The sequence below is a fragment of the Salvelinus namaycush genome, unplaced genomic scaffold (genome assembly GCF_016432855.1).
Source record: "Salvelinus namaycush isolate Seneca unplaced genomic scaffold, SaNama_1.0 Scaffold1548, whole genome shotgun sequence".
Taxonomy (NCBI): domain Eukaryota; kingdom Metazoa; phylum Chordata; class Actinopteri; order Salmoniformes; family Salmonidae; genus Salvelinus; species Salvelinus namaycush.
In genome coordinates, this window is record NW_024058284.1 from 47501 (window position 1) to 60601 (window position 13101).

Here is a 13101-nt window from a genome sequence, read left to right on the forward strand (position 1 = left end):
ACATTGAAGGTTGTACAATGTAACAGCAATATTTAGACTTAGGGATGCCACCTGTTAGATATAATACGGAAAATAATACGGTTCGTATTTTACTGACAGAATAAACGTTTTGTTTTCGAAATTATAGTTTACGGATTTGACCATATTAATGACCTAAGGCTCGTATTTCTGTGTGTTATTATGTTATAATTAAGTCTATGATTTGATAGAGCAGTCTGACTGAGCGGTGATAGGCAGCAGCACGCTCGTAAGCATTCATTCAAACAGCACTTTCGTGCGTTTGCCAGCAGCTCTTCGCTGTGCTTCAAGCATTGAGCTGTTTATGACTTCAAGCCTATCAACTCCTGAGATTAGGCTGGTAATACTAAAGTACCTATTAGAACATCCAATAGTCAAAGGTATATGAAATACAAATGGTATAGAGAGAAATAGTCCTATAATTCCTGTAATTACTGCAACCTAAAACGTCTTACCTGGGAATATTGATGACTCATGTTAAAATGAATCACCAGCTTTCATATGTTCTCATCTTCTGAGCAAGGAACTTAAACTTCAGCTTTTTAACATGGCACACAATGTACTTTTACTTTCTTCTCCAACACTTTGTTTTTGCATTATTTAAACAAAATTGAACATGAGACCCCTGTCTATTCACTTAGGGCTCTGGTTAACATGAGACCCCTGTCTATTCCCTTAGAGCTCTGGTTAACATGAGACCCCCTGTCTATTCCCTTAGGGCTCTGGTTAACATGAGACCCCTGTCTATTCCGTTAGGGCTCTGGTTAACATGAGACCCCCTGTCTATTCCCTTAGAGCTCTGGTTAACATGAGACCCCCTGTCTATTCCCTTAGGGCTCTGGTTAACATGAGACCCCCTGTCTATTCCCTTAGGGCTCTGGTTAACATGAGACCCCCTGTCTCATGTTGTGACTAACTCAGCCACCAGAATATGGTTTTCCCATTAAGCTGAAAAATCTGATCAGGCATCACCTCTTCTGACAGCGGCACGGCCGGACTCCATAAACAACCCAGAATACATGTAACGGGAATACCAGAGGGAGAAGGGAGGAAGAGAGAGAGAGAGAAAGAGAGAGAGAGAGAGAGAGAGAGAGAGAGAGAGAGAGAGAGAGAGAGAGAGAGAGAGAGAGAGAGAGAGAGAGAGAGAGAGAGAGAGAGAGAGAGAGAGAGAGAGAGAGAGAGAGAGAGAGAGAGAGAGAGAGAGAGAGATAGAGAGAGAGAGAGAGAGAGAGAGAGAGGAGAGAAAGAGAGAGAGAGAGAGAGATAGCGAGAGAGAGAAACTGAGGTTTAAGAGGAATAACAGAAATACCTATGTTAGGACGACTGTTTATGGCCTGGGCACAACTCAAAGACACACTCCCTTTGTCTCTCTATTCTCTCTCTCTCTTTCCAGGTAATAAAACAGCCTTCATCCAGTGAAGTTGACACAGTAAGGACTGGCGTGTACAGCAGCCAACCCAGAGATGAGTGTGTCAACGTGTCAGATGAAGGAACGTTACAACCAGCAGGGATTCCTCTCTGCTGTACCGGTCCTAGACGACACAGAGCTGAGGGAGGCCAGACAGGCTTTCAACCAACTGGAGAGAGAGTTCGGTGAGTGGAAGGGGAGGAGGAGGAGGGGAGGGAGGAAGGGAGGGAGGGAGGGAGGAGGGGAGGATGAGGAGGGGGGATTAGGTTAGAGGTCAATATGTCTGTAATATCATCATGGTGATTTTTTAATTTTATTTTACCTTTAATTAACTAGGCAAGTCAGTTAAGAACAAATTCATATTTTCAATGACGGCCTAGGAACAGTGGATTAACAGCCTTGTTCAGGGGACCCCCTTTAAATGGTTAAAAATGTCCTTTAAATGGAATCTATTGAATGTTATCTTCATCTGACTATCTGTATTGAACATATCTTCATCTGTCTATCTGTATTGTATTATATCTAACTCTGTCTACCTGTATTGAACATATCTACCTGTATTGACTGATATCTACCTGTATTGAACATATCTACCTGTGTCTACCTGTATTGAATGAAATCTACCTGTATTGAACATATCTACCTGTATTGAATGATATCTACCTGTATCTACCTGTATTGAACATATCTACCTGTGTCTACCTGTATTGAATGATATCTACCTGTATTGAACATATCTACCTGTATTGAATGAAATCTACCTGTATTGAACATATCTACCTGTATTGAATGATATCTACCTGTATTGAATGAAATCTACCTGTATCTACCTGTATTGAATGAAATCTACCTGTATTGAACATATCTACCTGTATTGAATGAAATCTACCTGTATTGAACATATCTACCTGTATTGACTGATATCTACCTGTATTGAATGAAATCTACCTGTTTCTACCTGTATTGAATGATATCTACCTGTATTGAATGATATCTACCTGTATTGAACATATCTACCTGTATTGAATGATATCTACCTGTATCTACCTGTATTGAATGATATCTACCTGTATCTACCTGTATTGAATGATATCTACCTGTATTGACTGATATCTACCTGTATTGAATGATATCTACCTGTATTGAATGATATCTACCTGTATTGACTGATATCTACCTGTATTGAATGATATCTACCTGTATTGAATGATATCTACCTGTATTGAATGAAATCTACCTGTATTGACTGATATCTACCTGTATTGAATGAAATCTACCTGTATTGACTGATATCTACCTGTATTGAATGATATCTACCTGTATTGAATGAAATCTACCTGTATTGAATGATATCTACCTGTATTGAACATATCTACCTGTATTGACTGATATCTACCTGTATTGAATAATATCTACCTGTATCTACCTGTATTGACTGATATCTACCTGTATTGAAAGATATCTACCTGTATTGACTGATATCTACCTGTATTGAATAATATCTACCTGTATCTACCTGTATTGAATGAAATCTACCTGTTTCTACCTGTATTGACTGATATCTACCTGTATTGAATGAAATCTACCTGTTTCTACCTGTATTGAATAATATCTACCTGTTTCTACTTGTATTGAATACTATCTACCTGTATTGAATAATATCTACCTGTTTCTACCTGTATTGAATAATATCTACCTGTTTCTACCTGTATTGAATAATATCTACCTGTATTGAATAATATCTACCTGTATTGAATAATATCTACCTGTATTGAATAATATCTACCTGTATCTACCTGTATTGAATAATATCTACCTGTTTCTACCTGTATTGAATAATATCTACCTGTTTCTACCTGTATTGAATAATATCTACCTGTATTGAATAATATCTACCTGTTTCTACCTGTATTGAATGATATCTACCTGTATTGACTGATATCTACCTGTATTGAATGAAATCTACCTGTTTCTACCTGTATTGAATGATATCTACCTGTGTCTACCTGTATTGAATAATATCTACCTGTATTGAATAATATCTACCTGTTTCTACCTGTATTGAATAATATCTACCTGTGTCTACCTGTATTGAATAATATCTACCTGTATTGAATAATATCTACCTGTATTGAATAATATCTACCTGTATTGAATAATATCTACCTGTATCTACCTGTATTGAATAATATCTACCTGTTTCTACCTGTATTGAATAATATCTACCTGTTTCTACCTGTATTGAATAATATCTACCTGTATTGAATAATATCTACCTGTATCTACCTGTATTGAATAATATCTACCTGTATTGAATAATATCTACCTGTATTGAATAATATCTACCTGTATTGAATAATATCTACCTGTGTCTACCTGTATTGAATAATATCTACCTGTATTGAATAATATCTACCTGTATTGAATAATATCTACCTGTGTCTACCTGTATTGAATAATATCTACCTGTTTCTACCTGTATTGAATAATATCTACCTGTTTCTACCTGTTTTGAATAATATCTACCTGTTTCTACTTGTATTGAACACTATCTACCTGTGTCTACCTGACTTCAGGTGAGGAGTATACCCAGTACAGTCTCCACAACGTGCACCTGCAGTACCCCTGGGTGATGGGCCTGGCCAAACACCCCCACATCCTACAGGTGGTACAGTCCATCCTGGGCTCTGATGTCATCCTGCTAGACTCACGCTTCATCTGCAAGTACCCAACAACCCCCACACCCCACCCCACAGCCACACAGGCAGGAAATGATGCCATCGCTCTGACCAGTGAGGAGGAAGTGAGGTCATCAGAGAAGGACCAACAGAGTGAGACTGGGCTGCCCTTCGTGGCCTGGCACCAGGATATGAGGTGAGTACATTACTAATACTTCTACAGCTACACTACTATTACAATACTAATACTACTGTCGGTTACAAAGTACCTCAAACATAGTAAAATACTACTACTGTACTGCTACCGCTACCAATACTGCTTCTAGTACTGTCACTACAGCTACTACAGTAGTACTACAATATTACTACTGCTACACCACTACTGCTGCTACTACTACTACTACTACTACTACTACTACTACTACTACTACTACTGCAATACTACAGCTACTACTACCACAATACTACTACAATAATACTACTCCTGCTGCTACTACTACTATTACTACTACCACAATACTACTCCTACTACTCCTACTACTACTACTACCACAATACTACTACAATGCCAGTCCTACTACTACAGTACTACTACTACTACTACTACTACTACTACTACTACTACTACTACTACTACTACTACTACTATCACAGCACCAGTCCTACTACTACTACTACTACTACTACTACTACTACTACTACTACTACTACTACTACTACTACTACTACTGCTATCACAATACCTGTCCTACTACTACAGTACCACAGTACTACTACTACTACTACTACTACTACTACAGTACTACAGTACTACTACAGTACTACTACAGTACTACTACTACTACTACTACTACTACAGTACTACACTACTACTACTACTGCTACTACAGTACTACACTACTACTACTACTACTACTACTACTACTACCTCTACTACTACAGTACTACTACAGTACTACTACTGCTACTACAGTACTACTACTGCTACTACTACTGCTACTACTGCTACTACTGTTACTACTACTGTTACTACTACTACTACTACTACTGTACTACTACTACTACTACTACAGTACTACAGTACTACTACTACTACAGTACTACACTACTACTACTACTACTACTACTACTACTACGACTACAGTACTACTACTACTATGACTACAACTACTATACTTCTACAGTCAGTTATGGAGTAAGCGTTTTGAGTAATAACTAGTATTTACTCAGCAGCTGTCTGATTCCTCCAGGTACTGGGGAATAGCTGGGGGTCCAGTCCTGTCTGTGTGGCTGGCTCTAGACGACTCACTGGCAGAAAACGGAGCCCTGAAGGTCATCCCAGGTACTGCAGCTCCCCTGACCACCTAAAACTCACCAAATCATTTAGTTTCCAGAAACGGACAGTTCAGTTCTAATTGTTGCCTGTTATGGGATTTTTATGAATAATGACTAAATGATGTATACATTTAACGTAGAAATATAACTAACAGAATTATATCCTGTCTGATGAAGAATGTTTGTCCATAAGAAAGAGGGACTGTTGGTAGGGCAAGGAACTGTGGCAGACAACTTGTGACCACTGTGGAACTGATAACAGGGAAGGAAGTCTCCCCACCTAGGGAGGGGAGAAACCTTGGGCTTGTAGTAGATTGTGTTGCAGAATGTGATAAGCAATGTATGCATAGGAGAAGACTTGTGAACTATGTTGCCATTGTTTCTGAGAGGAGGAGGGACGTTTATGACGAAATGTGAGGTATATAGACCAATGTACAGGAAATGATAAGCAGAGCTCTCTAAAAAACCATTCCTGACAATTGTAGCTGGGCTTCCGCCTGATTCATTTCAACCAGTTTCCTACAAATTCTGGGTATCAGGCTGAGTAATCAATTCAATTGGGTTTATGAACACTGAGAACATAATTATCGTGACAGTGCCACAGCTAGATAAATAAATACTTAAATGTCTCCTCAAAATATGTAGCTGCATTTATCCAGGTTCAGTTAATGTTCTGAAAACCTCTCTGTCATTCTAGCATGAAATGACTGCAGTAAATGACTGTAATAAGCTGTTCTTTCATAGACATACAGACGACTACAGTCTGTGTGGTTAGTAAAGTGTTCACTCTCCTCTCCTCTCCTCCCTCCTCCTCTCCTCTCCGCTCTGCTCTCCTCTTCATCCTCCCCTCTGCTCTCCTCCTCTCCACCTCTCTCCTTCCCTTCTCTTCACCACCCCTCTCCACTCCTCTCCTCTCCTCCTCTCCCCCTCTCTCCTTCCCCTCTCTTCACCACTCCTCTCCTCGCCACTCCTCTCCCCTCTCTCCTTCCCTTCTCTTCACCACTCCTCTCCTCACCACTCCTCTCCTCCTCTCCCCCTCTCTCCTTCCCTTCTCTTCACCACTCCTCTCCTCGCCACTCCTCTCCTCTCCTCCTCTCCCCCTCTCTCCTTCCCTTCTCTTCACCACTCCTCTCCTCGCCACTCCTCTCCTCCTCTCCCCCTCTCTCCTTCCCTTCTCTTCACCACTCCTCTCCTCCTCTCCTCTCCCCCTCTCTCCTTCCCCTCTCTTCACCACTCCTCTCCTCGCCACTCCTCTCCTCTCCTCCTCTCCTCCTCTCTCCTTCCCCTCTCTTCACCATTCTTCCCCTCTCCACACCTCTTCCTTTTCCTTTCCTATCGTCTTCTCTCCTCCCCTCTTCCTCCTTCTCTCCTCCTCTCCTCCTCTCCCCCTCATCCTCCAGGAAGCCACTGCTCGGGCATGCTGCCCCACCAACTCGCCACCCGCCCCGGAAACATGCTGTCAGTCAACCAGGAGATCCCTGAGGAGCTGGTGCAAACAGACAGCGCTCTACTCTGCCCCCTGCTGGCTGGGCAGATGTCTGTAAGTCACTCCGTCCCACTACTGGGGGTTCTTTTTGTCATTACATTTTATTTTTAATAACAACAAATGTCAGCATCCTACTGGACAGTCTGTATTACAGGGAGCTCCCCATCCCAAGTCCTACTGGACATTCTGTATTACAGGGAGCTTCCCATCCCAAGTCCTACTGGACATTCTGTATTACAGGGAGCTCCCCATCCCAAGTCCTACTGGACATGAAGTATTACAGGGAGCTTCCCATCCCAAGTCCTACTGGACATTCTGTATTACAGGGAGCTCCCCATCCCAAGTCCTACTGGACATTCTGTATTACAGGGAGCTCCCCATCCCAAGTCCTACTGGACATTCTGTATTACAGGGAGCTCCCCATCCCAAGTCCTACTGGACATGAAGTATTACAGGGAGCTCCCCATCCCAAGTCCTACTGGACATTCTGTATTACAGGGAGCTCCCCATCCCAAGTCCTACTGGACATTCTGTATTACAGGGAGCTCCCCATCCCAAGTCCTACTGGACATTCTGTATTACAGGGAGCTCCCCATCCCAAGTCCTACTGGACATTCTGTATTACAGGGAGCTCCCCTTCCCAAGTCCTACTGGACATTCTGTATTACAGGGAGCTTCCCATCCCAAGTCCTACTGGACATTCTGTATTACAGGGAGCTTCCCATCCCAAGTCCTACTGGACATTCTGTATTACAGGGAGCTCCCCATCCCAAGTCCTACTGGACAGTCTGTATTACAGGGAGCTCCCCATCCCAAGTCCTACTGGACATTCTGTATTACAGGGAGCTCCCCATCCCAAGTCCTACTGGACATTCTGTATTACAGGGAGCTCCCCATCCCAAGTCCTACTGGACATGAAGTATTACAGGGAGCTTCCCATCCCAAGTCCTACTGGACATTCTGTATTACAGGGAGCTCCCCATCCCAAGTCCTACTGGACATTCTGTATTACAGGGAGCTCCCCATCCCAAGTCCTACTGGACATTCTGTATTACAGGGAGCTTCCCATCCCAAGTCCTACTGGACATTCTGTATTACAGGGAGCTCCCCATCCCAAGTCCTACTGGACAGTCTGTATTACAGGGAGCTCCCCATCCCAAGTCCTACTGGACATTCTGTATTACAGGGAGCTCCCCATCCCAAGTCCTACTGGACATTCTGTATTACAGGGAGCTCCCCATCCCAAGTCCTACTGGACATTCTGTATTACAGGGAGCTCCCCATCCCAAGTCCTACTGGACATTCTGTATTACAGGGAGCTTCCCATCCCAAGTCCTACTGGACATTCTGTATTACAGGGAGCTCCCCATCCCAAGTCCTACTGGACATGAAGTATTACAGGGAGCTCCCCATCCCAAGTCCTACTGGACATTCTGTATTACAGGGAGCTCCCCATCCCAAGTCCTACTGGACATTCTGTATTACAGGGAGCTCCCCATCCCAAGTCCTACTGGACATTCTGTATTACAGGGAGCTCCCCATCCCAAGTCCTACTGGACATTCTGTATTACAGGGAGCTCCCCATCCCAAGTCCTACTGGACATTCTGTATTACAGGGAGCTTCCCATCCCAAGTCCTACTGGACATGAAGTATTACAGGAAAATACACTGGGCATCTACAACTATATTATGTTTCTCACTAATAGTGCTGCACAAAGAATAAGAATTAAGGTTCCATTTGGGATTGTGACTTGATGTTGATGTTAACCCAATCAGATCCATGATGGGTTCCTGGTCCACGCCAGTGACCCCAACACATCCCAGAAGAGACGCTGTGGCTTAGTGATCCGATACGTCCCTACCTGTGCCTACCCTATACAGGTGAGAACTACTGTAGATATGTCTCTACCTGTGTCTACCCTATACAGGTGAGAACTACTGTAGATATGTCTCTACCTGTATCTACCCTATACAGGTGAGAACTACTGTAGATATGTCTCTACCTGTATCTACCCTATACAGGTGAGAACTACTGTAGTTATGTCTCTACCTGTGTCTACCCTATACAGGTGAGAACTACTGTAGATATGTCTCTACCTGTATCTACCCTATACAGGTGAGAACTACTGTAGATATGTCTCTACCTGTGTCTACCCTATACAGGTGAGAGCTACTGTAGATATGTCTCTACCTGTATCTACCCTATACAGGTGAGAACTACTGTAGATATGTCTCTACCTGTATCTACCCTATACAGGTGAGAACTACTGTAGATATGTCTCTACCTGTGTCTACCCTATACAGGTGAGAACTACTGTAGTGTAGATATGTCTCTACCTGTATCTACCCTATACAGGTGAGAGCTACTGTAGATATGTCTCTACCTGTATCTACCCTATACAGGTGAGAACTACTGTAGATATGTCTCTACCTGTATCTACCCTATACAGGTGAGAACTACTGTAGATATGTCTCTACCTGTATCTACCCTATACAGGTGAGAACTACTGTAGATATGTCTCTACCTGTATCTACCCTATACAGGTGAGAACTACTGTAGATATGTCTCTACCTGTGTCTACCCTATATAGGTGAGAACTACTGTAGATATGTCTCTACCTGTATCTACCCTATACAGGTGAGAACTACTGTAGATATGTCTCTACCTGTATCTACCCTATACAGGTGAGAACTACTGTAGATATGTCTCTACCTGTATCTACCCTATACAGGTGAGAGCTACTGTAGATATGTCTCTACCTGTGTCTACCCTATACAGGTGAGAACTACTGTAGATATGTCTCTACCTGTATCTACCTTATACAGGTGAGAGATACTGTAGATATGTCTCTACCTGTATCTACCCTATACAGGTGAGAACTACTGTAGATATGTCTCTACCTGTATCTACCCTATACAGGTGAGAACTACTGTAGATATGTCTCTACCTGTATCTACCCTATACAGGTGAGAACTACTGTAGATATGTCACTACCTGTATCTACCCTTTACAGGTGAGAACTACTGTAGATATGTCTCTACCTGTATCTACCCTTTACAGGTGAGAACTACTGTAGATATGTCTCTACCTGTATCTACCTTATACAGGTGAGAACTACTGTAGATATGTCTCTAGCTGTATCTACCCTATAAAGGTGAGAACTACTGTAGATATGTCTCTACCTGTATCTACCCTATACAGGTGAGAGATACTGTAGATATGTCTCTACCTGTATCTACCCTGTATAGGTGAGAACTACTGTAGATATGTCTCTACCTGTATCTACCCTATACAGGTGAGAACTACTGTAGATATGTCTCTACCTGTATCTACCCTATACAGGTGAGAACTACTGTAGATATGTCTCTACCTGTATCTACCCTATACAGGTGAGAACTACTGTAGATATGTCTCTACCTGTATCTACCCTATACAGGTGAGAACTACTGTAGATATGTCTCTACCTGTATCTACCCTATACAGGTGAGAACTACTGTAGATATGTCTCTACCTGTATCTACCCTATACAGGTGAGAGCTACTGTAGATATGTCTCTACCTGTATCTACCCTATACAGGTGAGAACTACTGTAGATATGTCTCTACCTGTATCTACCCTATACAGGTGAGAGATACTGTAGATATGTCTCTACCTGTGTCTACCCTATACAGGTGAGAACTACTGCAGATATGTCTCTACCTGTGTCTACCCTATACAGGTGAGAACTACTGTAGATATGTCTCTACCTGTATCTACCCTATACAGGTGAGAACTACTGTAGATATGTCTCTACCTGCTCCTACCCTATACAGGTGAGAACTACTGTAGATATGTCTCTACCTGTATCTACCCTATACAGGTGAGAACTACTGCAGATATGTCTCTACCTGTATCTACCCTATACAGGTGAGAACTACTGTAGATATGTCTCTACCTGTATCTACCCTATACAGGTGAGAACTACTGTAGATATGTCTCTACCTGTATCTACCCTATACAGGTGAGAACTACTGTAGATATGTCTCTACCTGTATCTACCCTATACAGGTGAGAACTACTGTAGATATGTCTCTACCTGTGTCTACCCTATACAGGTGAGAACTACTGTAGATATGTCTCTACCTGTATCTACCCTATACAGGTGAGAGATACTGTAGATATGTCTCTACCTGTATCTACCCTATACAGGTGAGAACTACTGTAGATATGTCTCTACCTGTGTCTACCCTATACAGGTGAGAACTACTGTAGATATGTCTCTACCTGTATCTACCCTATACAGGTGAGAGATACTGTAGATATGTCTCTACCTGTATCTACCCTATACAGGTGAGAACTACTGTAGATATGTCTCTACCTGTGTCTACCCTATACAGGTGAGAACTACTGTAGATATGTCTCTACCTGTATCTACCCTATACAGGTGAGAGATACTGTAGATATGTCTCTACCTGTGTCTACCCTATACAGGTGAGAACTACTGTAGATATGTCTCTACCTGTATCTACCCTATACAGGTGAGAGATACTGTAGATATGTCTCTACCTGTATCTACCCTATACAGGTGAGAACTACTGTAGATATGTCTCTACCTGTATCTACCCTATACAGGTGAGAACTACTGTAGTTATGTCTCTACCTGTGTCTACCCTATACAGGTGAGAACTACTGTAGATATGTCTCTACCTGTATCTACCCTATACAAGTGAGAACTACTGTAGATATGTCTCTACCTGTATCTACCCTATACAGGTGAGAACTACTGTAGATATGTCTCTACCTGTATCTACCCTATACAGGTGAGAACTACTGTAGATATGTCTCTACCTGTATCTACCCTATACAGGTGAGAGCTACTGTAGATATGTCTCTACCTGTATCTACCCTATACAGGTGAGAACTACTGTAGATATGTCTCTACCTGTATCTACCCTATACAGGTGAGAACTACTGTAGATATGTCTCTACCTGTATCTACCTTATACAGGTGAGAACTACTGTAGATATGTCTCTACCTGTATCTACCCTATACAGGTGAGAACTACTGTAGATATGTCTCTACCTGTATCTACCCTATACAGGTGAGAACTACTGTAGATATGTCTCTACCTGTGTCTACCCTATACAGGTGAGAACTACTGTAGTTATGTCTCTACCTGTGTCTACCCTATACAGGTGAGAACTACTGTAGATATGTCTCTACCTGTATCTACCCTATACAGGTGAGAACTACTGTAGATATGTCACTACCTGTATCTACCCTATACAGGTGAGAACTACTGTAGATATGTCTCTACCTGTATCTACCCTATACAGGTGAGAACTACTGTAGATATGTCTCTACCTGTATCTACCCTATACAGGTGAGAACTACTGTAGATATGTCTCTACCTGTATCTACCCTTTACAGGTGAGAACTACTGTAGATATGTCTCTACCTGTATCTACCCTATACAGGTGAGAACTACTGTAGATATGTCTCTACCTGTATCTACCCTATACAGGTGAGAACTACTTTAGGTTATCTGTCTAATTGGAGGCCTGTTCCCTTATTATGCCTTTGGAAAGAGATGGAAACTCAATTCCAGTGCTTTTGCAGAGATCAGACTCAATGAATACCTGACCGCTGTGTTTCTCTCTCTCTCTCTGCAGGACCCAGACCGCCCCAGGCGGTTCCATGCTACAGTGATGGCCAGTGGATCAGACCAGTTCAGTCACTTCTCCACCTAGCTATGATGAGCCTTACACCACAACTACAACCATATCCATACTGATCACATTACTGTATTACTGTCTGCTACTTAGAGGATCCTAATGATGCTGTGTTCACCTTGATGACTTACTGCTGTGTTCACCTTGATGACTTACTGCTGTGTTCACCTTGATGACTTACTGCTGTGTTCACCTTGATGACTTACTGCTGTGTTCACCTTGATGACTTACTGCTGTGTTCACCTTGATGACTTACTGCTGTGGTCACCTTGATGACTTACTGCTGTGTTCACCTTGATGACTTACTGCTGTGGTCACCTTGATGACTTACTGCTGTGGTCACCTTGATGACTTACTGCTGTGGTCACCTTGATGACTTACTGCTGTGTTCACCTTGATGACTTACTGCTGTGTTCACTGATGACTTACTGCTGTGGTCACCATGATGACTTACTGCTGTGTT

General features: G+C 42.3%; 1 protein-coding gene across 1 annotated transcript; it reads left to right on the top strand.

Annotated features, from left to right (window-relative positions):
- Positions 1 to 1481: 1481 nt before the first annotated feature.
- On the top strand, positions 1482 to 12656 carry zgc:174917 (uncharacterized protein LOC565650 homolog). Its single transcript, XM_038983249.1, has 6 exons — positions 1482 to 1611; positions 4003 to 4300; positions 5355 to 5446; positions 6840 to 6979; positions 8702 to 8806; positions 12579 to 12656. The coding sequence occupies exons 1-6, from the start codon at positions 1482 to 1484 to the stop codon at positions 12654 to 12656; spliced, it is 843 nt and encodes a 280-aa protein (XP_038839177.1).
- The last annotated feature ends 445 nt before the right edge of the window (positions 12657 to 13101 follow it).

Bases quoted from the DNA above. Each gene is read 5' to 3' on its own strand.
- zgc:174917 (XM_038983249.1), top strand. From the start codon at position 1,482: ATGAGTGTGTCAACGTGTCAGATGAAGGAACGTTACAACCAGCAGGGA. The intron at 4,301-5,354 runs GTGAGTACATTA...TGATTCCTCCAG, and splicing joins GCCTGGCACCAGGATATGAG to GTACTGGGGAATAGCTGGGG. The intron at 6,980-8,701 runs GTAAGTCACTCC...TAACCCAATCAG, and splicing joins TGCTGGCTGGGCAGATGTCT to ATCCATGATGGGTTCCTGGT.